The sequence below is a fragment of the Varroa destructor genome, unplaced genomic scaffold (genome assembly GCF_002443255.2).
Source record: "Varroa destructor unplaced genomic scaffold, Vdes_3.0 BEIS01000002.1, whole genome shotgun sequence".
NCBI classification, from domain to species: Eukaryota; Metazoa; Arthropoda; class Arachnida; order Mesostigmata; family Varroidae; genus Varroa; species Varroa destructor.
The window spans coordinates 16,440,780-16,460,685 of NW_019211455.1; the positions used below are offsets into that span (position 1 = coordinate 16,440,780).

General features: G+C 43.2%; 1 protein-coding gene across 18 annotated transcripts in view; it reads left to right on the forward strand.

Moving 5' to 3' along the window:
- The first annotated feature begins 338 nt into the window (after positions 1-338).
- Positions 339-19,906, forward strand: part of Sec16 (endoplasmic reticulum export factor secretory 16) — a 21,441-nt gene continuing 1,873 nt past the window's right edge. The window contains exons 1-18 of one of the 18 annotated variants that reach the window (XR_015320206.1): positions 492-639; positions 1,216-1,712; positions 3,339-3,740; positions 4,341-6,548; positions 6,726-7,054; positions 7,312-7,422; positions 7,587-9,059; positions 9,205-10,019; positions 10,181-10,395; positions 10,662-10,790; positions 10,969-11,139; positions 16,100-16,261; positions 16,672-16,842; positions 17,061-17,300; positions 18,388-18,579; positions 18,786-18,909; positions 19,224-19,530; positions 19,680-19,791. Coding sequence is in view for 15 of the 18 variants with exons in the window: in XM_022790335.2 (XP_022646070.1) it covers positions 597-639; positions 1,216-1,712; positions 3,339-3,740; positions 4,341-6,548; positions 6,726-7,054; positions 7,312-7,422; positions 7,587-9,059; positions 9,205-10,019; positions 10,181-10,395; positions 10,662-10,790; positions 10,969-11,139; positions 13,844-15,181 (7,731 nt within the window). In the remaining 3 variants the exon portion in view is untranslated. The other 17 variants (XR_002670683.2, XR_015320205.1, XM_022790340.2 and 14 more) reach the window with 17 other exon arrangements.

The following is a 19,906-nucleotide window of genomic DNA, read 5'->3' on the forward strand; positions in this document are numbered from 1 at the left end:
ATATAGCAATCGTTTGTTCGTTACCAAAGGTGCATCAACTATAAGATATGAGGCTGAACCAGTATAGCGAGCAAAAACCCATTTTAATATATCAAAAAGCCAATAAAGCTTAACTGGTCTTTTACATGGTCTTGGCTTCTAGCCTTGGCTCGTTTAGAATTACATTCAACTGCCATTTGAAGTCGAATGAATTTAATTGGATCATATGATTAATTATTATTGTTGATCATTGATGATGTTCGTTATTTTTTTTGGGGAAAATAGATAATATACAATTAAGATACATAATATGGATATAATTCGCAAAATTTGTAGATTTATAAGTCTTGAGTCATAAAGTCATGTTTAACAATGTTGTGTGTTCGATTTAATCAAATTAACGATTGCAAAGTCGGCAAAATCTTGCTCATTATTCATTATCAGTATTTACAACTTTGTAACACATGCACACGTGTAGTGTGGTTATAATGATAAAAACGACGTACGGTAGCATCTTATTGATTATAAAGCTGTTAATGTTATTCAATTTGTATTCTGTTGTTGTAACTAAAGTCGGATTCATTACATTTCAGGAGTGAGCAGCGTCTACGACGATCATGTCTCACACGATCTTACAGAGGAGGGGTCGTTATCCCAAGGGTATGTTAAGCAAAATATATTCAATATATAACAAAATGACTAACGACATGTCTTTAGTTTAGAACTTACTCAGTGTAGCATGCAGAATATTAGGCGCCCGCCTCTTAAGTCATAATGTCATCTTTCTTTTGTATATCGCCCAGAATTTACTAGGCGTGTTGAACATTTCAAAATAACTTTTTGTTTGTATTTCATTTACTACTGTAACTTTCACCATAAATGAAGAGTTTTTACGCGAAGCGGCCTAAGGTCTTCTTTGTCGATTTTGGAACTATGTAAGTTCCATAAATCTCCTAGATGCCCGCGACTATCTGACTGCGGATTCGCAGCATACGCTCTTAGACGTTGGCTGTTCAAGTAGCAAACGCCGGCAAGAATAAGACCTTTCTTAGAGAAAGACCCGAAGTGCGTTTTACTGTATACTGCTACTTTCGGAACTTCCAAAGCGCAAAGTTGTCTTTACAGTCGTTTATATATTCGATTGGATTGTACTGTTTGTTGATATTCTTGCTGTTAAAACATTCATTAGAACACTCTCCAACAGCCAAATGTATTTTTTTTGCTGAATCCATGCAGTGAGACCGGAAGGAACACTGAAGACGCAGGGATCGTGGCAAGCTCAGGATCTGTCCGTGCCTTCCCCGGTGGCCAGTCCGACAACGACTATACAATCATCGGCTCAGCATTCAGTGGCCTCGCAGCCCGAAGTCAGTTCCGTCCATGAGTACCAGCAGCAACAGCAGCAGGTGCAACCACAGTACAACAACAGCAACAATATGAGTCCTTGTTTGTACAGCAACAACAACAATAACAATCCGAATGTGATTAATCATAACAGCAGCTCGAACAACAACAGCAATACGACTGGCAACAGTAACCATTATTTGTACCAGACCATGAGTGTGAACCACAATAACAACAACACGATAGCTTCGGCGACAGCATCAGCTGCACAAATGTACAGTAGCGGCGTCACTACCCACGAGCTGAGTAGTGACGTAGGCCAGAACAATGGCAATAGACAAGCGTCCACTGCTACAATGAACGATGAGTGGGAAGCCTGGGAAGAACAGGTTTGTTTAACCTTCGTATTAGATGTCGGACTGCTCGTTAACTAATCCATCAAATCACTGCTTTTGCGTGAAGCTGCATGTGCGGTATAACCTAATCGACCTACATTAATTTTGTAGTCGCAATACGTCGGAATTGGTGGAGTTGAAGTTGGCTAAGTAAATTTTTATTACGTGAGCTTCGAAGAAAAGAGCCATTTCATGACTGTAACCACCTTGCATGTCTTTATATTCCTTTAAAGCGAAAAACGAAACAGGTGGTAGTGCCTACGCCGACACAGATTTGTGATTATCGCGAAAATCATGCAGTTTTGCTTAAAGCACCGTTCGCCTTTTTAGGCTTTTTTGCAATATATATGTTTATATAGAACGTTGTATACTATGCACAGATATTCTATTTGCGTTTGCTTATAAATAAAAATTAAATACAAAGGATAAAATTAAAGTTTCCACGACTGTTAATCGATTGACAACCCACAAGGGACTGTCAACGTCTATCTTTCAATTACACTGAATGTTCAGCTGCAAGAGGGGGTGAAAACTATTAATTTTTTCCGGAAAATGAATCTTAACGAGTCCGTTTAAACAAATCAAAACGTCAGCATCACTAAAGAGTCCGCAATTTCAGGTGTAACATGAAATTATCGATACTTCCTTTTTGCGATGCACTGTTAAGTTGTCATTTTTATAGCACCTCTCGAGGTCTGAATGGCTTCAAGCATAAGATCTTGAAGTAACTCATAATATAGATTGAACTGTACTCTTGCCTGTTAGATCTGGCACAGTCTTCTTTGATTACACAGCTCCCGGTCATAATTTCTTGTGTTTTCCTCATATTGTTACTTATTATCATGATGCATCTTGGTCCCTGGTAAGCAGAATGGCTTTCAACTTCAAAAGGGTTTGAGCATAAGACGGTCACATAGCAACATATCAGGCAGCCGAAATCGAAGATAGGCCAAGGCTACAAGCATTCAGTCCAGAGGGCTTATGTTTTAGACTTTTACATTTCGATTACGTTCACGTAACTACCGGTCAAGAAACCTGACTTCTGGAAAATCATAAATGCCATTTTGGCTTAGTTATTAAAATGTCCATATCTGAGGATTGCGGCCATTGACAAGCGGACCTATGAAGGCAAATAAGGATCTGTATGAAAAAGAACAATTTTCATTTTAGAAAATCATGCGCTTGTACTTTTTCAAATCTACGAACGTAAAATATTGCCCCTATTTTAAGCTTTGTTGCTCCGACGATGCGTGGATGTTCTGTTTATAGGCTTTTCTGATGCATCTAAAGCTTATCCAAGTACATTCGCAAGATTCAGCCTCGAAAGGTTTGCTCAGTTTTAATGGCTGGCCTGTGAGCATGCAGCATAGTATTTGGTGTGATACAAAAAATCATCAGTTGATGATTTCGTGCTACAGATTACAATAATTATACTAACTTAGTAATCGAATGAACCAATGACTTGACTAACGGGCAACATCGGGTGTTGTTTTTGTGTCTGTGAAAACCTTGCGTCTGGACATGACACGCCGGTCATTTTCACTTACCTGATATATTGGAATACGATTAATCAACGAAAATCGTATCGCGGCTCTTGCATACATCGCGATCACAATATAGGGCGAAGGTTGGAAATGGGATGATACAGCTGGTGGAGACGCTTTCGGAAGAAACCTCAACAATTCCGCTGGTGGCGATCGTCACGCTTCGCTAGCACAGAACCATCACCAACAACAGCAGCATCAAGCGAATATGTCTTCTATACAACAGAGTCAACTATTGCATAATCAGTCTTCTGCAGCCGGATACAGCCAGCATCATCACCAACTCTATCAGAGCAATTTTCAAAATTCACAGCAACTACAGCAGTATTCCCTACAACACGAATACCAGCGTCAAAATGTTTCGCAGCGTCAAACGCCTTCATCACTGGAGGAACATGATCATCCGCAGCAGCAACAAATGTCGTATGACAATAACATTCCCCTTCTTGGCGATACGTTCAATCAAAACTCTCAGGACGTAAGTAATAGATATAGGCTGCACGCCACCAAAGCTTTGATGCTGCTGCTCTTAACGCTCGATTGTCAATATTCGACGTACAGAGCTTTCGCCGTTACGCCTTCCACGCACTTTTTAGACCTCGCGTCGCTACGCAGCTGCTCCGTGCCTTCCCACATACTACTGGAACCATTTTGTTGTTAGCATGCGTGTTCTTTTGAATTCGTTCGTGGGGTTTTGGGGAGGGGAAGCGATTCCTAAAAAAATCATAACTGATTTTTTTAGGAATCGCTATCTGGTAGAACATGCCGAATACGTTGGTAGGGGTTTCACTGCGTCCACGAATTTTTGTGCTTGGATCTTTGGAAAATTAGAATGGAGATTTCTTTGTTTATTTCATGGTTGGATTGTCTACGAGAAAAATTTTATTCGGAGAGTAGTTTGATCAGCTGTTTCGTGCTTTACATTCGGTTCGTATAACCTGCAGTACAGCATTCGAAACAATCCTGAACCACCAACATGCTTCATTGTGTACTCAAAATAGTTAGCTGTAAAACTGTTACCTGTATTGATTGGTTAAGAGTACTATTTTTAAACGTTGCTCTGTGTTTTTCTTGCTAGGGCAATTGGAACGACTGGGGAGACCAAGGCGGCTGGGGCAGTTGGGGTAACTCGGGAAGCAACCGGGCTACGCCACTATCACAAGCGAACGCCCAGCTTCAACATGAACAGCAGCCACAATCAGGGGCAAGTAATTACTACGAACAACAGCCCCAGCAACAACAGTATTCCCAACAGTCCCATCAACCACATCTGATCGGCCCTAGCTCTTACGTTCCCCCAACAACGAGCAGCTATGGCCAAAACCAAACTCGGCCAGAAACACAGCAACAGCAGCAGCATTCCGGGTTCGTTCAAAATAGCGGAACCTGCGATGTGTACCAGCAGCAACTAAACCAATCACAGGACTACGCTTCGCATGTGCATGGACAGTCCTACTCTACTCAAAATAGCTCTATAGTGGGGCCACAGTATTCCCAGAGCAGTGTCCATGGTGGGCAATATTCTCAAAGCAGTACTCCTGGTGTGCAATATTCTCCGAGTGGCGCTCCTGGAGCGGTAGCGTATTCTCAAACGAGTACCCCAGAACTTCAGTATCCACAAAGTAGCACACCCCATCCTCCTCAGCAGTGTACCGTGACTGACAGCGTTGTTGTTCAAAATGAACCGCAACAACAACAACAGCAGCAGCAGTACGCACTACAGGCAGCGGAATCGCATCAATATCCTGTAAAGCAAAGTGGCGATACGACCATGCCGCCTATAGCCGAACGCCGTGCATCGGAAAGCAGTATAGCTGCATCGGTGACTAGCTCCCATGAACAGCAACAGCAACAAAAGCAGCAGCAGCAGCAAGAAATTCCCAGCTTCACACAAGAACCGTATAGCCCCCAAATAATTCAAGACGTGCAGTCTTACCAGGGCAATAGCAAAGATCAGACCACTTCATACAGTCAGGAGCAATCGGAACGACATCTACTGCAGCAAAAGTATCAATCTACGACGCATTTGCCGCAGCAGGAATACAATGTGTATGAAGCGTGTATCCAAACTTTACAGGTAATCACTAACGAGGGGCAACAGAGTACTAATGCCTCGTTTTCAGTATCAGGAAGAACAGGTGATGCGTCAGCCGAAATGGAGAACATCCCGCTTACACAGACTGATAAAACGTTAGAATCCTCCAACAAAGGTGGGCCGTCAGATTTCGAGCTGGAGGACGATTTTCGTGCTATGAGTTACAAACAGGTTGAAGATCATAATAGCAATTACGTCAACGAGTCTATATCTGAGGAGTGGGACACGCTCGAGGACAAACTAGAAGCACTTTCGATAAGAGAAAACGAACCTGGGGTAAGCAATGTTCCACAACCGCAATCGGCTGCGGTCACGACGGCAGTTGACCAACAGCAAGCATCCTTGGAAGATGGAAGCCGGGTATCATCGGAAGAACAAAACAGTGTGACCGATAAGGACGTTGCATCGGGAACGTTGGCTGGAGGTCTCCCTTCGATGAGTGAGATACTTCAAGCTAAGCACAATATTCACCATCAGGAAGAACAAAAAACGGATCCGTCGGAAGAGCCTCACATTGATCACCAAGGAGCTACTAATGCACGCGATAATTTCATTCCGGCGGAGGCTCATGACTTCTCAGTATCTGGACAGCATTCTTCTGCAGACTTACTTTCACATGCTCCTAATGAGTTCCCAGAAATGAACGTTGTACACAGATCCGATGCAGCTGGTGGCGATGAGAGAACTACTTACTTTGCGGGTATCGAATTCGTTAGGCCTCTATCCGATGGGGCACCTGCAGAACCGCCAGCCTTCCAGCGAATGCCTTACCTTGGGGGCCCGTCGTCACACACGGCGTCAGCAATGACCATCGGAGGATCCGAAACGCAAGCTATTTCCGAAGTAGGAAATTCGCGGGCAACTTCGGAGCCAGAATCGCGTGAACCTTCAGTCGTTCGTGAGGTCATTGGACAGCGAGCGTCGGCCGAGAGAAGCGCGCCAGCCGGAAGTTTGAGTGTTGCAGAGGTGCGGCAAAGTCCACTAGGGGGCGAAGGAGCAGATATGGGCGATCAACGGGACAACATTATGACTTCAGTCAACCGACAGACGAACCTAACCCCTAATGTAAGTGCAAGAGATGACGTGGTAGGAGCTCGAAGAATTCAGACTGAAAATCAATCAGATCAAGAGGAGGTCGACACTACGCGGGGTCTTGAGAGGACTGAGCCATCCGGATCGGGGCAGCCATCGGTTAGTTGTAGTGTTGATATTCTTGTAATTATTTAATTGAAGAAAAACGGTTCGAAATTATATATATGTGCAACAAACTATGGTCAACTTAGCGGAAGTTTACAAACACATTTTAATTTTCATCATTAAAGTTACTCATAGTAGGTGTTACCAAAAGCTGCTTTAATTTTCTTGTAGCTAAGCGAAATGCAGGCCAGTAGAGCCGCAGAAGCTGTGCGAGACGAGAGCCGGCCACGAAGCCGCCGATCGGGAAGGGAATCCACCTCATCATCAGACGATAGCGAGGTGGCTGAACACAACCGTGAGGTGTTACAACAAAAAGTCAAGGCTCGGGAACGGGAGCTGCCTTCACGGATCAGAGACATTTCTTCGTGCAGACGGAGGGACCATCGCGACATGCGCCGAGATGACTGGGATAGAGAGGACCGTGAACGAGAGCGAGAGCATGAAAGACGCAAAGAAATTGCATATTACTCCGACGAAAGCGAAGTTCGCCGACATCGAAAGTAAGTACAACCATGAACGAATTAGCATGCCGCTAAAACAAAGTACGAATCGTAGAATCCGGATTTCTCTGCTGGGAATACAATACGGAATAACTACGTACGATTTGTTTTTTATCCAATTATTACGCACGAAAGATAACACCACAATACAGCCATTTTCGAGAGAATTCAAAAGAAAATGATTTTGTTATCATTACGAATGTTGATCAGAACCCTTAAGTCATTTTTTATTTAACTGCTACGGTCTACTGTTTCAGACACCGTGAGAGTGAGCGACGAGGCCGTGAAAGCGAGGGAGAGCGGAATCGCCGAAAGTATGCTAGCGATCGAGATTATGACGAGGATTACGATCCCTATTATGACGCAAGGTACGTGTTATGTCTAATTATTAATACACAATATCTCTACTAGTACAAAGCATAGTGGATCATATACACGCACGCGGCGAATCATTTCGTTTGTGTGGTAGAAGTAGTTTGAAATTTTTTTCGTATCCATAATAACGTTTTTGTTCCATTGATTCGTTACTTAGGAATCGACGTCGCGGTGACGAGCGACGTCGTCGAGACTCGGACGAAACGGAATATTCGGAGTTTTCGAGCGTAAATCCAGGCAAATACGCAAGTAGTACACACAGTGGGAAGTACCGAAGCGAGGATGAGGAATCAGCAAGGTACCGAAGCCGAAAGAGCGGCGATTCTAGACGTAGGAATGATCGAGGTTACACCGAAGACGAGACCGATCTTGACTATCGCAGAAGAACCGGCGGTGGCCGAAGGGGCTGCAATGAACTTAGAGACTATTATCGGCGAGACGGCAGACGACTCGACCATGGCAGGGACTATGGTGGCGGTTACGACTCGCGTCCCCTTAGCCGCGGTTCATCCATAACGGAAAGCTTCGTCAGCTCGCATATGGTGTCCGATAGCGAGCTGTCGATTATTGATCATCGTTATAACCGTAACCGAAGGGACGATCATTATGATCGCCATCCCGCCATGGGCCGGGTAGCCGGTCATTTAGGCCGCGGCGGCCCAGGAACGGGATATCAGGCAGCCAATGCTCACAAGCTTGCGCATCTCTCGGCTATCGGCGGACGAAACATTACGAATCAGGGCATGGCGTCTATGATGAATACGTCGATGAATCTGTCGACTAGCCAGCAACTATTACACGCGGCTTCGGCTGGTGGAACACACGCAACGATGGGCGGTGCCAGTATGCTTAGTGCTCTAACGAACGGCCAAGACCTTGAATACGTAAAGCAAGCGTACGAGACCGATCCAGATTATCGCTACGTGCTAGACGACTACTTCGCGAGGTGCGCAGACCAGGGCTATGATATGAGGGAAGTTCAGGCGTACATCTGTGGCGGTGGCGTCGTCAAAGCCACTCGGGGACAAGTCCAGCTAAACGACAGCCTGGCATCAAGCTCTTTTGGCGATACCACCCGCCTCGACGGCAATCTACTAATGACAGCAGAACCAGCGATTCCCCAGGAGTTAAAAAAATTCACTAGGCCACATGTCTTTGCTCGTTTTGTGTCGTTGACCACGCTGGTTAAAATTCATCCGTCGACGCTAGCAGTTGATAGTAAACCGCCGCAGTTGGAGCTACATGACCTGAAGCTGATTCTGGAAGGAGAATCGGACAGTAAGGAATTGGGGAAATTTCCAGGCCCCCTGGTCCGTGCCGAAACTCACAAGAACCATGTGATCCACTTTTGCAATCAACGTATCAACGCCGTTCGAAGGAACAAGCTGCCCATGCTTAATGGTCAGTTTATAGTAGACCGTGAATCCTACGTTCTTTTATGGGAATTACTTGTGCTACTTTTGCGTCAAAATGGCCATGTGACAGGCACGGATATTGCGGAACTTCTACTCAAGGATGCCCCTTACGTGGACCCAGCATCCGTTCAGCGGCTGGCAGAGGAAGACATGTCGCAGGTGGAGAATAGCGACGAAGCTGCCAATTCTGATGCTAGTCAGACGACCCTGGAGAGGTACGAAAATTGTTTTCTTATTCGTGTTCCAAATAACAAATTTCACAGTACATTTGTATTACTTTAAAAAAAAAAGCTAAACTAAACCGATGCATAACAGCATATAGTGATGTACTTTTTTAAATAAAGATTTCACCTTTTGCAGTACAAGGTTGAATCGTCGTGCATTGCAACAGAGACGCAGCGGTGGTCTAAGTCCCGAACAGGCGTTAGGCAAGTTCCGTGAGCTTCTGCTGTTTGGTCATCGGCGTGAGGCGGTTGAGCATGCCGTACGCTACGAGCTGTGGGGTCATGCTTTCTGTCTGGCATCGAAACTTGACATGAAAATGTACACCCATGTACATACGAAATTCTATCAGTCGATGGCTGGTAACGATCCCCTGCAAACAGTCTATCAACTTTACTCGGGACGTCAGCCATCGTCGGTGAGTTGCGTCAGCGACATCGCTTGGGGTGATTGGCGACCTCACCTTGCTATGATCCTTTCGAATCCGTCGATAAAGCCAGAAAATGACGCGCGCTCAATTATAATGATGGGTGACGTGCTCCTTTCACGTGGCTGTCTTTGTGCCGCACACTTCTGTTATCTAATGGCACAAGTAGACTTTGGCGAATTCTGCGATAAATCGTGCAAGCTCGTTCTGCTTGGCTCAAGCCATTTGCAGACGAATTTTAGCTCGTTCGCAACAAACGAAGCGATCATGTGCACGGAAATATATGAGTACGCTCAGTCTCTTAGCAATCCCGGCTACGCTCTACCTTCGCTGGCTTCTTATAAGTTCCTTCACGCGAAACGTCTTATCGCGCTGGGCTTCGTTCAGGAAGCATTAGCGTACTGCGAACGTCTGGCACATGACTTTGTTCATCATCCTACCGCTTACAAACCGCAACTCGTACATGAGGTGTACAGTCTTGGCTCAAAGCTCAAATTCAACGATGTTCACTACAGTCAGGGATCAGGTAAATTATATAGACGTAGTCAAGTTGTCTTTGAATACTTGCTAACTTTCTGCGTAGGGCTTCATCCTTTCAGAACCGATACCTTTCACCCTACAAAAATCAATTTCCCGTAATGTTAAACGCAGATTAATCGAAAAGCCTGATTTGAGTTACATTTGCAGGGGAATATGAGGAGTTAGGTGATCCCGAATGGTTGCTTCGACTTGAACAACTCTGCAATGCGATCCGTAACGGGGACGTTTTTGAAGCATCGACACCCGCCCATTCGCAATCGGATCGGACCCATGTTGCAGCCGAACCACAAGGCGGTACCGGTCTCTCACTGGGCGGCACTGGAGTGGCGGGACTACCCGGGGAAAAAGCGGATATAACAGCTGTAATTCATTTCTACATATATTGAAGCTCCAAACACCAAACAAAAGTTATTGAGTGACTATACAAAGTCGCTTTTTTAAAGCAAAACTTAACTTTGTATATTCGTCCACAATGCATTAAACTCTGCATTAATTTTTTTATTCGTAGATCACGATGTTATTTATTATGAAGATTGTCTGCAGCGACCGATTAATTTTGGATTCTGAAATTAAATAGCCGTTCACACGTATTCATTGTGCTATTGTTTCATTGCGGTTTCACTGGCAGCAGCAGGCCCATTATAACAACCCAGCATACAATAATAATAATCTTTATGGGGCTCAATACCAGGACCACCTAGCATCTCAGCAGCAGCAACATTCTCATTCACAGCTGTACAGAACACAGCAGGCTCAGGTTCGTCTCTTGTATTTGCACAAGCGAAGAAAACCAATAAAATTGATGATCAAGGGCATTCAATAGTGTTGGATAAATTAACAGCATAGAAAATAATAACGAACATTTGAGCATATCGTTGCGGAACATTGAACTATATTTTGTTAGTAAATTTTATTTTTTAACGATATCCTTATAGACAACATCATCGACGATTTCTGGCAGCTATCAAACTCATTCTTACGAGACTTCGGCGCTCAACGCGAAGGCGGTCGAAAGCCACACTGAAGTGAAGCAGCTGCCCACAGAGGTTGATGGTGCCGGAAGCGTTGCTCACGCGCAACAGCCGCAGCTGTATGACTATTACCAGGTTAGATTACGACGCCTTTTTTACTCGTTTGTTGAATGCTTTAATTACATTATATACGAAGTCCGCCTCCATTTAGGCTATTTTTGTTCTGTTACCTCACAACAAATTGTTATGGTTCGGTTGCTTATTTGTGGGCATCTATATACAAATAACAAGTACGTTTCTGTCGAACCTGATCTTGCTACATGACCATAGCGATTATAGCTCGGTAAACGATTCGCTCATCGCTGATGGAACTGTTGGCTGTGCTACTTTTGTAACAAACGAAAACACACATACAATCTGGGTTGTTGTTGCTGGCTGAAACGTGAGTGAATGGGGGGACTTTGATCCGGTTGGAAAATACTTTGTTTTATATCCGAACGGCTGTGGACAGTGCAACTAGATGATAACGGGAAGTTTCCAATAGTACTGTCATTATGGCTACCCTTTGTTGCAAACTATTGTCTGTTGATCTTTGATAGCTTAAGCAACAACACTATAAATATAAGGAGAACTCTTAGGGGTTGGTTTTCAAAGCTATAATTCGATGAATGAATGGAAAATTGCCAATAGATAAATCTCGGGCTGAAAATCAAGCGATCTTATTACTAACACAGCTAGATTTGGCCGGTCTATGGCTTTTATTCTATTTAATTCACCTTATAGTACTTATTAATATTAATAAGCGCTTTCTCATGCTGTTGTGACAGAAAGACATGAAATTCGATAACGCACATACTTGCTACACTTCTTTGGGGTCCTCCAAAAATGTTTTTTTTTTAACCTCAGTTAGGTTGTTTAGTAACAGTTAAAAAAGTATTTGGTTTCAGTATCACTGTACAAGAAAAAAATGTTGACTGGTACCTCATACCGACAACAGAAATAATGCGTTTTTACAAGGCTACTTCGAAAGATTACTAGATGTATTCGTGTGAGATAAAATACAACGAACAGCGGCTACCTCATTTTGTTTATATGAATGGTCGAATTTGCGTACATTCTGCGCATGACTGAAACCAGCTGATTGACAGCTGCAGTTCAGTTGGTTGCTCCGAACAACGATCATTCTCCTGTAAATTATGTCACAATTTTATCTGAACAATTTGATTATTCTATAGTACGATTTCTAGATTTGGCTATTCGACTAGTGTCAAGCGATTTTATCGCAGCCCTTCTTTTCAGACGCTTTGCCAATACTTCTCTGAGTTGCAGCTGAGACTATACGCTTGCAGGGCGGATTTGAATAAGGATTTGTCACACTCGCGCGGGTTCTGTATATTGTCGTTCAGCCAGCAACGTTTAAACGACCGCTCAGAGGTGCAAGCCCGTATTGGTGCTGTTACTGCTTCCGCTGTTATTAGCCAACAAGCGTAGATGCTATAGGCGACTTCGCTATACTGAAGCCGTCATGAAAGACGTTGTTTAACACTCGGACGTGTCGCTTTTGAGAGACAAACTACAGCAGTATCAGTGAAAATACAGGGGGGATACTTTATTCCACATGTTCTCTATAAGGGCGAGATGTTCTGTCACTGATTTGTGGGAACGTATGTATGCGTGTGTGTGCGTGTGAGTGTACGGAGTGTCTTCTAAATATTGCTGTCGAAGACTCGATCCACGAACAGGCAGGCATACAAACATACAAGCTCCGTGTAATATACACATAGGGGGAGGGCCCCGACTTTTCGTTGTTTTTCTCTGACCGACCGATCTGACTGACTCTGGAAAAGGCGGTTCAAGTGGCCAGAAGATGACCGAAACGCGGCCGAATACACATTGAGGTACGTACACAGCTTCCTTTGTTTTCAGTTAACAACACCAATGTTTTGCTTTTGTTCAGTTTTGATTTTGTAACTCCTCTTCGATTTGAGGTATTCTGTGTCCTAGAGTTGAAAATCTATGGCATCGATTTCACTGTTACTGCAAAACCTACTACTATTGTAGTAGTCAAATAAACGCTGTCCGGTGGTAGAGGGTTTTTTTTTCTATTCAAGTGCAATGTATGTCTTTCTGATTTTTTTCTTTGGGTTGTTCTTTTTTATCTAGTTGTACTTTTAGTTGGTTAAACACGCAAAGATCACTGATTAGGTGACTGATTATGCGCGATGGAAAGTGTTCCATCTTCGCCCCGTACGATCGACTTTATCGTCTAAGACTCTCATAATATTCCCTTATCGCCCGGACGTACCCAAATTTTTTACTAATATGTCTAGATACGTTAGATGGTAGGTTGCCGCATCTTCGGTTTGTAGGTGCGTGCTACGGATCATCCAGGAAATGCCTTTTTGTAGCTACTTATTTGAATGTCTCAAGGGAATCAGCTCTTTACAGATCGCATTTTTCAAATAAAAATGGGTGGTCAATGAAGCAGGAGTATAATATAGTAGCTACAGATTTTACATAGCCAATGGTAATCGGTTATAGAAGTTCTCAATGCTCTTTACCTTAGATTTCGAAATTGTGTATTCACGAAGAGAGCCTTAGCTGACATGAGAAGCATTGGCTAACTAAGCATTGAAATATCGAAACGCTCACCAACTGTGAATCAAATCCGAATTACAAGCATTGGGTATCAAGAAGCGTAATAGAAATATAGTCGTTGCTAGCTCCTTTATTTGCTTTGAACAAAAATATAATCCTTAATGCCCTGTGGGTAGATTTGAGTCGTAAATAAAGCGACAAATCTATGGAGCAAAAAGCTCATACTCATTTATCATTGCAGGGCACTGGCTCTAATCGGTCAACTCCTCTTTACGAGCGGACTGACGAATACGATGACGAACTTGGTTCAGAAGATGGATCTGGGATTTACTCAGGGCAGAGCTACGGTGAGGAACCAGAAGGGACTGAAATTGAACCAGTGGACAAAACGCAGATGCACTATGAGCAAATCGATACTGATGATGGGGTAATCGAGGATGAAGGAAAACCCGATACTGAAGACAACGAGGCTGCATGTAAACAGTACCAAAACTTCCTCAAATTTCAAAAAAGACAAACACTTTTACCGCAACAAAGCGAGCCAAGTAAATTCTCGACAGCTCACAACATTCAAAGTGATTCCCAATTTCTGACCGAGCCGGAGCGATTATCACGGAATCATGCGCAAAGAATAACGCTAGGACAACAAATTTCCAATTACGGATACAATGCAAACAACAGTCGAGGTGGTGCTTCCCAAAAAGGTGGAAGTCAGCAGAGCTCAATTGAGATTCAACAAAAGCGGATTTTAAGCGAACTAGATTTGGATGCAGAAAATTTTGATGCAACCATGCGATTTTTCAGGCGAAGTCATCAGCTGTCCTCATCGGCGATAACAACAACTAAAACAACAGCACAGCAGTTCGCCTGCTTAAACACATCTATCCATTCAAGTCACACAGAGCTGAAGCCTAAGGACTGTACGGCTGACCCTGACCTCTGGGCGAGAGTATGGGGCTTACAGCAACAAACTTCAGGATTCAATGCCGCTCAGCCCAAGGACAATGTTTGGTACCTAAAAAAAAAGGTTAGAAGTGGAGTTGAAGAGAACGACACGCCCGTAATAGTTACACCGACCAGGTGTGTACAGACCTCAAGAACAGTGCAAAAGTTGACAGCATTTCGGCCGCTGAAATCCGCTTTGAAGGCGCGCAGACCTTCAGCAAAGCAAGCGGCCGATAGTGAGGGCAGTAGCAACGTCGTAGTGAATGGCACTCCGCGAAGAATTGTGACTAAAAGCGTCTCGTATGACGATACAGTCATTGAGAACGATGGAGGAATTAGTGCGCTTAAGGACGATCAATTGCCACAGCCTGGTCCACTTGTCAGTGATTCTCAATTAACTTACACACTAACGAAGCGGCCAATGAAAAACGCTCTAACTGCTCGAAAAATTGACTCTGCTGAAGTCTATTACGGTCTAAACGAATCCGCTTACAAAATGAATGCACCAGCTTCGAGATTCGAAAAACTCGTTTTCAAAGGAACTTACCCAATCGATATGCCGATATCTATTCCGGCAAATAGAATTCACTCGCCACCAAACCCGCGGTCAGCTAATGGAAACGTGGAACTATGAATGAAAAGCCAGCGCTACAAAATGACGACATACGTTCGCATAGAGTAATGAGTCAAGTACACAGCAGTGTTATTTTCTTCTTTCTATGCTTTTCAAATGACGACTTAGTAGTTTCTTTCGAACTGAACGGTATTTCTGCACAATTTTTTGTTGACAGTACGATGGTCGGAATTGTAGCATGGCGGATGCACGGTTAAGCATAGCAATACCTGAATCCCTTGATGGCTTTGACTGGTGCGTTTAGTATATAAGATATCGTACAAATTGTGTATCTGCCACTGGATGTTGCTAGAAGCGTCTAATTCTCCATCAACAAACGGCTATAAAGATTGTGGCTATATGCGCGATATAACGTGGTCGTAAATTCTGTACCATGAGAACTATAACATAGTATGGAAGGGATCAATGACAAAAACAGTACGAAATACAATTGTAAAAACTAGTAAATTTTACTACTGTTCATGAAGGAGGTGATGCAAGCAATTCATCTAAACAGATTTTAATGCATCCAGAATTGGTGTGAGATGTGTGTATGGTTTAGCTACGATGTAAGCGCTGGCACAACAGGGAATGATGAAAATTTCAAACTAAGATTGTAACTATAATATATAAATATGAAATAAATATTAGTACCACTGTTTGCATTAGTATCACGGCGGAATTTGTGTTTCGTTTTTAGTTCAAACATTACATGCATGCTTGTTGAGATTGGGAGAAAAATCTAATTTAAAATTTAGAATTTAAATCGTTAGTGATCTTTGCTCCGTTACGGATTGGTTTGGTTTTTCTATGTATAACTAGTTTATTTGGATAGGTAGTTGGGAATGTTTGTGTTATCCAGTAATTATCACTTATCTAATGGCTTTTTTTGGTTGAATTGTAAAATGGGATGGTTTTTTCCGGAATTGAACATTTCAGCAGGCGCAAGGGACTCAACAACTGCAGCATCGAACAGCGTTGCCGTATTCAAGAAACGGCTCTGTAGATCACGACATAGGCACGGAAGGGTTTACCGAAGGATATCCTGCCTCTCCACAAACCTGTGGATACGACCAGTCGCAGCCTGCGCCAGTGCAGCAGGTGTGTTGTTGGAAAGTCGAGCTCGGTTATAGCAGTTTCTATGAAGAACGATTCACTTGGCGTTACCATATCGTAGATATTCAGTCTGCCCATTCCAGTCCAACAAAATTGCCACTACTGATTCACAGCGTTTTTAGACTCACTGCAATTTTCACCCTCACTTTTGACGGTCTCTTCCACATCAAATAATAGAACTCAGCATTTACAGGCTATATATTATGGCGGGTTTGACTTTGTTTTTATCTCGACTATACACTAATAGCCAAATCACTGAGTGGTTACATTCGCCTAAGCTGTGAATATTATCAAACTTGGATACCGGATCTATTAAGTGATCTTGCGAATACGACACAAATAGCTGAAGTTATGGAACTTCATTCCTTCATCCCCCTATTTACCTGACCACGTAGGTGCCAACAGTGCCGTCAAGCCAATCCATGCATCAACCTGCGGCAGGTCCGGACTGTTACAACAACCAAAGTACCAAGCATCGACCCCGTATTGACTCCTCGTCTAGTTCGATAACGAACACTTCAATTACCACATCTGGGGACCCAACTGACTCACGAAGAGACAGTGAGGTAATCATAATCATCTATAAGGCAGGACAAACGCATATCAAAACTTCGTAGGTTTCGTTTTGGATCTTGTGTGACCGACGTTGAAGAACTACCTTATATAACAGTAATAATATTTACTTCAAACTGTTGTCCTTATGAGAAAAATACAAAACCAGATTACTAGGAAAAAATATTTTGCAAACATCGCACGTGGTCACGCATTATATTGTTGTTCTTAGGTGAGGCAGCAGCAGCAGCTTCCTCAGATAGCGAGCCCGGGGTCTCTCCAGGCGGCTGCGACCCACGGTCATAAAGCACCACTTGCTCACGACGGGGCAGCTCCCGTACAGCAGCAACAGTCAACGAAGAAGTCAACTCCAACTTCACAGGCGGGCCGCAGCTGGCTGGGAGGGATTTTCGGGAAATTCCTTCCCCGAGGACCAAATCAGATGATTCTACCAGAAGACAAGGACCAGTCGGTCAGTGCACAACAGTTCCGCTGTTCGGATTTGAATAATGATCGCTCAAGAATAAACTATAAATATGATGTTTATTAGCATCAGACCGATGAGCTTGAGGCTTGACCAAGTAGAACTATATTGATCTGTAATATCTTGCGGTTACTTAAATACTTTGTGAGTTAGTTGCAATAGGAATTGTAAGGTCTTGCTTTCCTATTGTGTCAGTTAATTTAGAAAGTTGCTTTTAGGTCCGATAACACTATTTATGAAAGTGAATAAGGATGATAGAGCTCTTGATCAGGATCAATCGCCCCTTATAGGCCGTCTGTTTATTTAGAAGTAGATCAGACCTATATGTATATATTTTATAATTGATGTTAACGTACTGATTGAGAGTCAATGAGGAACCAGCTTTTTCTATGGAGAAATTATTTGTTCAGAGGAAATCGAACCGATCAGAAATCAAAACCAGAAAACGGACTTGAGCCATTTTGCAACAAGTAAACGCTATAATACAATAATATTCTGTTGCCAACAACTGCCAGTGTAAATTATAATTCAGCATATATATATATATATATGTAAATGCCAGGTGAGTTAGTGACGGACAGAGCGTTTAGAATCACGAGTGTTAAAACACTGAATGGTATTCTCAGAGCAATGCGAGTATATATCACTGGTTCAAAACAAACAGGATCACATTATTATTACTATATTTGTAGTGTGCCAGGCACTTTTGTTCACCCTGGCAACGCTTTCAGCTTACGTTTAAACGTTATAGAAGTTAACATACGTTGTGTTTTGATAGTAACTTACCCGCAGATTCGGCAGAATGTGGTTACACCTATTAATATAGCTCGTTGTGCGCTACTCGCAGCAAACTGTCGCAAGGATTGCTTAATAACTATGAAAATAACTCATCAAACTGAAGCTGTCCTGCCAAGGAATTTTTCGAGAAACTGTAGAGCCAGTCCTATTCCATCTCCTCTGACCAATCAATAAATTTTGCTGCATTAATGAAACATTATTATGTCTATAACCGTCTGGAATAGTACCATACTGATACAAGAAGTCTAACACGTGTGAATGTAATTTTCTTTATTAGATCATCTGGGATCCCGACCAAAAGCGCTGGGTTGATAAGAACGCTGATTCCACGTCGTCGGACGCTACACCCATGGCGCCTCCTAGCGATGCCATCCTCGGCGCAGGCCCATCTATTGTTCCGAAGATTCCCACGGGAGTTCCTGGAGCGCCAGCCGCGCAACAGTCGCAGCAGCAACAGATAATGCAAACTGTAGGTTTGGAAGCTGGAAACTTTCTACTGCTGATTTGTGGTGTGAAATATCCGAATATCATATGCAAATAAAATCGTTATTTTATAGCGTTATTAAAGTATTGGCTTCGCTAAGTTCTAATTACGTGATCAAACAATCATTGTAGCATATAAGGAACTATCTGTATTGCTCGACTTTTCAATGGAGGTTTTTTTGTGGTTTTTAGCCAATTCAGCAAGGAGGAGATGTCCATGCCGCCCAATCCGTGCCTCTAATGAGTCCCCAGGGGCAGAACATGTTAGCACAGCCAAATGGCGCTTTGAACAAATACCAGCGAAGCAAGGGCAAACGTAAGTGTAGTTTCTGTAAAGGACCCAAAATGGCCAATAACAAAAAATCAAACATTTCGATGTTAGTTGTTATCCACAAGCCTAAGTAGGCAGTAAGTAATATGACGATACTATCTACTATAATTAATAGTAATCATTTCCTACATAGTTTTGCGTTATTTTATCAAGTTGTAGGTCAAATTTGACAAAACATGGAGAAGGAAATCCCCATGTGTTAATCAGCCGAATTTGACATTACGATATCAATTATACGCATTTGTTGAACTTTTCGTTGTTGAGCTTATTCAATCGGAACTGTTTTTCTTGGAGTTCAGCGCGGTACGTGGATGTTCTGAAGCAAAGCAGCCAAACGGTTTCTCCGGACATTCAGATGTCGCCTCCCTCGACAAACCCCATGGTGTCGATGAACGCTGGCGGGCCTCCAAGTGTGCCGAACTTTTTCGTGCCCGCAGCACCATCTGGCCCTCAAGCAGAACCATTCGACCTAATGAGCCATCGAGCTGACTACGAAGATTACGGCGGCTCTGCTGGAGCTGGCGGAATTCATGCTAATTCCCAACAACAACCGGCAAACTGAGCACAAACACACAAAGGTTCGAGGTAACTCAATATGCGACAAAGGTGCTTACTGCGCATTCAGATTACTATCTATTCAATAATATGCTAATATGTTCTGTCTAAAACGCAACTGATATACGAGCTGATTCGAGATAGGTTCCCATGCAACTGCTGTTTCACAATTGCTACAAAGTTATTTAAACATGTTCCAGGAGATAGAAGCATTGGACTCGGCAAACATAACGTTTCGTGGTCTACTCGATCAGCTAGCGAAACAAAGACTAAGACAAGGCTGTCTAGAAACCTTTTCTACACGATTCCACGGTACACTCTTGATTTTTTTCTATAAATGTGTGTCAAGTAGCGTTCCAAAGCGCGGTGCCACTCTCTCTCTCCGTAACTAACGGCGTCAGCGCAAAAAAGATTTGAAGGCCATATA